This window comes from Sinohyriopsis cumingii, chromosome 17 (genome assembly GCF_028554795.1).
Source record: "Sinohyriopsis cumingii isolate HCF-2022 chromosome 17, ASM2855479v2, whole genome shotgun sequence".
Taxonomy (NCBI): Eukaryota; Metazoa; Mollusca; class Bivalvia; order Unionida; family Unionidae; genus Sinohyriopsis; species Sinohyriopsis cumingii.
The window spans coordinates 34,264,763-34,270,792 of record NC_142977.1 but is presented as its reverse complement, the minus strand read 5'-3'; the positions used below and the strand labels follow the sequence as shown (position 1 = coordinate 34,270,792).

Genomic DNA, 6,030 nt, shown 5'->3' with positions numbered 1-6,030 from the left:
TATTATTAATAACTGTCAACACATGCGTAATCATCTATTTATGGATCCTGTGCAATTTTGCGATCCTTAATATCTTAGAATAGACTCTAAACACGTACAAAATCCAGCTATAGATAAGCACCACAGTTTAGAGCAATGAATACAAATTACAACAAATTAGATAAAATCAGGATATACAAACAAATATATAAATAACAATGTATTCTTGCAAAACAAACCCTTTTCAACTGGTGGAACTTTCAAAATCTTACGTCTTGTGTTGTGCTATAATGGCTTCAACAAGCAAATTGCCTCGCATGGGTTCAATAAATTATCTTTTAAGTCTTATATACAAGCCTTTGCCAAGGCTAATGTATCTGATTACATACTGACATATTCCTTTGATCAGCACTATAATGTTGAGTTAACGACTCTTTGATAAAAACAGCATGTATGCAGAGGATAACTCTGGAATCATTTAGCTTTACGAAGAGATGGCTTTTGTACAAAATCCATACATGGCCTTCATATGCGTTATACTGCAACAATCGTTCTCAATACTTATTCTTGTGACTCGTCAATCTTGTTGAATGGTACATTTTCAAAATGACAGTTCAAGAGATTGACAAATAACTTTAAATCGTGACCAAACATTCCGTCTAAAGATAAGAAAATCTTTGAGCCAGTCACTCTCTTTTCAACAGCTGCTTTGATTAGATAGTATTGGAGCCAATCGCTTTCAACCACTGTTTAGTTATCCTAGCTGACAGTCATTATTTGGAACCGTGTTAACGAAATGCACAATGATTAATGATCATGTGATAACGTCAAGAGCATTTTACATGCATACTCGATGTGTTTGCACAAAAAGCAATAATGAAATGTTATAAACTGAAACAGGAATACTTGCATAGGTTCCGCTTTCCCTAAGATTTAAGATTTATGAAGGGTCAATATAATTCACTAGAGCAACGAAAAAAGCCTCACTGCAAACACGCGATTAATCAATCGGACGTTGGAAATAAAACGTCAGGAAGCAAAAGAATATATGAACTTTTATTGCATGCTTCAACTTTTAAAAGATCTGATCAAATAGTATTCAATCCTTTTCAAATCAATTGCATGTAACAACAAGAACATAGGACGAATAACACAAGGAGATTCATAATACTCACGAGAATGCCAGACGAAATGAGAACTCTCTTTTTAATATCAACAACGAAGTTTCACATATTTCTCCTTGCTTTTCTGTTAGTGATTGTACAATGGAGTGACAACACTGTGTATGTGCCCTGGATTCCACGGAATGGGACAACAATGAATCTGTTTTGTCCTTTGTCATGTGAAACCGATAAAAACCGTTCACCAGAGCAATGTTGTTGCTGTGAGGCGCGCAGTTGCAGTGAACTAGATCATCCATTGTGTCACGAAACTATCAGCGATCTACACCTAGAATACATTGGCACTGACGGACAAAGCATCCTCATACAAGATTGCAAAACTAATGCATTTGACTATTCAAGGATTCGACATGTAAATGGAGTCATGACATCGTTTCCGAAAAATCTCATGGACTTCAAAAACCTAAAGCATGTGGACTTCACAAGAAATCGTATTTCAGAAATAGGCAACATATCCTTTTTATCAAACATTAGCGAATTAATTTTAAACTTTAATTTTATAACACACATTTCAAATAAAACCTTTCTGGGACTGTCCAACCTTCGAACTGTACAACTTTCCAATAATAAGATAAAAGACATTGACCCAAATACACTTTTGAGAGCTGAACTAAATATATTCAACTTCGATGTGTCAAACAATTTCATCACTGAACTAGATATCACGATTCTTCTTCCAGAAGGCCCTTTGTGCGAGCTAAACCTTAACAATAATCCCATCCATGACATTGTCAACAAGAATGGGTTTACCTTTGATATAAATAAGATGCATGGTCCTGGATACGTAATGATGATAAACAATTCGCTGACATCTGTACCAAATCTGACAGCTGTCGGTTTAGGAGACTACTCTGATTTCTTTAAAGGAGTTACGTTGCAAGGATTTTTTGTTGGGAGACATAAGATTACATGTGACTGCGCTCTCATTCCTTATTTTGTGCAAATACCAGATGGTGCATTGAGAATGTTTATCTCAGATATGAACAAAATCGTTTGCTCTTCTCCAGAAGAATTGAATGGCATATACTTGCTGGACATTTATGAGTCGAAACAATTTGACAAACTAATATGTGACCTTGTCATATATTGTCCTTCGAAATGTCGCTGCCATGATCAGCAAATGAGGAAAAGGGTTATTGTGGACTGCTCCAATTTGACGATGACTGAGATGCCCCACTCGCTTCCCGTTGGCTACTGGGGAAATACAGCAATTGATCTTCTATTGGGCTACAACTGTATTAGTACATTGGAAAAAAGAAGTTATTTAAATCACATAGCATTTCTTGACATGACTGGGAATATCATTAAGTACGTAGATGGCAATGCTCTAAATTCTATGAAATCAGACATCAGCCTCATCATTCCGGATAACACAATGGAATCTTTACCTAACGAATTTCGGCAGCTGAACCCAAACCATCTACATATTGGTGATGATTATCTGAAATGCTCTTGTGAATTTCTTTGGGCAGAGAACTGGCAAAAGTACAAGTTACTCAACAAAAACAGAACATTATTTTGTTTATATGAGAATTCAAGAATCCCTGTTGACAGCATGAGTACGGTCCTAACAACATGTGAAACTGAGCTCTCAAAAATACCAACAGGAGCATGGATTTGTATTGGGCTATTGGTTCTACTACTCGGAGCCGCCTTTTCTCTCTACATGTTTTACTACGAAGTATTCATATTATATAGACGGTGTATATGTTATTTACGAAGGAGAAAATTTTTAAAATGTCCTGAGGATATGGATACAATTTTTATTTGTTTTCATGAATGTAACATAGAAGTTTTCGAATGGACTGTGCGAGATTTGAACCCTTATTTAAAGACAGAAGGGTTTAAAACAACCATTCCATGGATGGATTTTGAGCCAGGTATAGCACGAGAGAAATGCACCATTCAAGCAATTAATGACAGCAACACATTCATCGTTATACTTTCCATCAATCAAACAATCGATGGTGATGAGGACAGCAACGCTGATACATATTTTGATTACGAATTCGAGGTTTTATGGAAGGAATTCACATCTAACTCGATGAAACAAATCATACTGGTCAATTTTGATCAACTTGAGAGTAAAGACGTTGAAAACAGACGCATGCGGGCCTTACTTCGTGTCGGTAAGGTGGCCGATTTCCATGACAGAGAGGATACATTGTTAGCTAAAGTAAGGAAACGACTGAGCACGTTATCGGGGATTTCACGGCGACTGTTTGTGAAAACAGCAGCAAGAAATGATAGAAGTGTTTCATGTTTGTCTTGTACAAAAGATAACAATTTAGAAGAAACGAACATTTTCTACGAATCGCAAGGCAGAACAAACTTGTATTAAGCTTTCTGATTATAAAGCAACACATCTTTCACCCAGATGTAAGGACTCACTTCACGGAGAGAAGAAACACACAGGTGAGATTTGTACAAGAAATGTAGCTACTAATCCCGATGTTTTCAAGCGTCTGACCATCCCCCATCAGACTATTTGTAATCACTTACACAGGCGGTGCTATACTGGCAACCAACCAAGCCACCAATAAGTCAACGTCATTTAAAGTAACGTTTCTCATTTGGAACACTTTATGTCATTTGCGACTTTCCTCTCATTAAAAAGTGTCTCTGTTGTACATGTTGAAGTTCATAAAATGTTCCAGACCGGTAATGACTATTGCATGGATCCATATTTTATGACAGATATATGTATGTACACAACTTTAATATCATATCATTTTGCTTACAGATTTTTGCACAAAGTTCCTCACCAAACATGGATATTGGGACATGACTTCAAATGAATGTTCTAAAATCTGACTATATTGTGAAATTTCTTGGAGAGCGAAATGTGTGTTTGCACTTTGCCAGTAAAGGGAAGCTATTATTATTCTATTTTTTGTAAGAAATACAGAAGGGGTGAAACATCATCTCGGCATAGAATTAAAACTTTCTTCGTTGTAATTATTTGAATACGATGATTAAATCATTGGATACGTAATTTAATATGCAAAATAGAAACGTGTCTAATAAAGTAAGACCCATCTCCCAATTCTGATTTTAAAATGAACACCTTCAGGGATATCAATAAACTGGAAACAAAACTTAATCATTATATTTTCTACCCTGATTGTCTCGAGGAGGTATCATAATCTGTCATCTTGTTTACGTATCAAACCAAACTGGGGTTTCATTACTAACACAGCGGCAAATATTTGTGTAGGTGAATCTTTCTCAGACTACAGGAATGAAGAGGCTCGTCGTCTTTAGTGACTCGGAATAATTCCGTAATTTTACGTAACGCTGAGAATTACATCAGTTTAAACACTTGAACGTACGAATTATACATCTTTCACTTCTCACTTTGTTAATGTTTTGAGAAATTATCAAAATTATACATTCGAAAAGTGCTTGCGGACGAAAACAACGCTGACATTCTGAATGTATGCTGTCCAAAATTCTCACCATTTCACTGGAAAGAGTACTTTTTCGGGAATCGGAAAACGGTGTTAAACAGAACAAACTTATAAATGGGTAGAAGAATGATATCAATAAACACGACTTGCTTGCTACTTTACCTCAAGAATTATTGCTTTACTTAAATGTACGATGCATGCTTTGCATCCTTTAAGTCATATTTTACCCTAGCTATTGTATTGAAAAGTCATGTGTCCATTCAACCATAAAATAAATCACACGTTATTCTCTTGTAACTGATATCACCGTTTTAGATAATGCTAGCACAATCCTCCATTGGTCGTTATTATTATTCACAAAGTACTGCTTTATTCAATTGAAACCATCGTTTATTCTGATATTATAAGAATCGTTTTGCATGGATAGTTCAGAAAATGCATTAATCATTTAGTCAAGTTGATGATGGGGATTCGAACTGTATAAGATCATTTTATTGCATGTCCATTTTAATTAAATTTACAACGTTAATTCAATATGAGAAGATGTTCTTGGCATATCCTGGATACAAATATATTGATATATCTTGCAGAGGTTAGACAATTATTTTATGTACGGAAAGTGAACAAAAATTCACAGTCAACCGTACACCATGCAATTCACCAGTATCAAGTCGACACGACTATTCATCTTATCATGGGGGCCCCGAGTGGGGGCCGAGTGGTCTAAAGCATTGTCCGCTACGGATCACTGCCATCTCACCTCTGTCTGCGTTGGTTCGAGTCTCGGATTCAGCCAATGTGAGTATGTGAGAAAATTTGCAAGTATCTTCTCGTGGGTCGGTGGTTCTTTCCGGGGTTTTCCCGGGTTCTTCCTCCACCATTAATACTGGCCGCCATGTATAGCCTATTGTGTGCTGAAAAATGGCGTTGAACCAGACAACAACATCATCTTATCATGCGCATAAAATATAATCTAGAAGAAAAGGTATGTGATACAATTTAACATGTGGAAGGTGATTTCTTATGTTAAGAATAGTAAACAAAATTTACGACAGCATGGGATCGTGATATGGTGACCAAGGCGTGTCATTGCCGATTGCTAATAATGGTTTCAAGAAGCCAAATGTACACAGCAAATCCTTTAATAAAAACAATTCTTCTCTATCAACTTATATTTTTTTAAAAATATTATGGGAGATTCTCAAGTCGCTCTTTGAAAAACAGATAAAGGAGATACGACAATATAAGCAAATGGATAGATCAAGAGATTTAATTTAGAATGAGATGGCGGCTGGCAAACAGCTAAACATTTCTTTCGTCAGCATTGGATTACTTCTATTAACATACATAAGATGTAATTTCACAAAAACATAAATTATTAAATAATAGTTAAACAATGATCAGTTAAAATCCCTAGAAATGAATGGCTTAGTGAACGGATGGAATTTAGTAGCATTACT

The 6,030-nt window shown here is 35.9% G+C and overlaps 1 protein-coding gene across 1 annotated transcript; it reads left to right on the top strand.

The window, feature by feature from the left end:
• The first annotated feature begins 1,497 nt into the window (after positions 1-1,497).
• LOC149778402 (uncharacterized) lies at positions 1,498-5,159 on the top strand. The gene has a single exon (XM_089939225.1). The coding sequence runs from the start codon at positions 1,525-1,527 to the stop codon at positions 3,499-3,501; it is 1,977 nt and encodes a 658-aa protein (XP_089795351.1). The 5' UTR covers positions 1,498-1,524; the 3' UTR covers positions 3,502-5,159.
• The last annotated feature ends 871 nt before the right edge of the window (positions 5,160-6,030 follow it).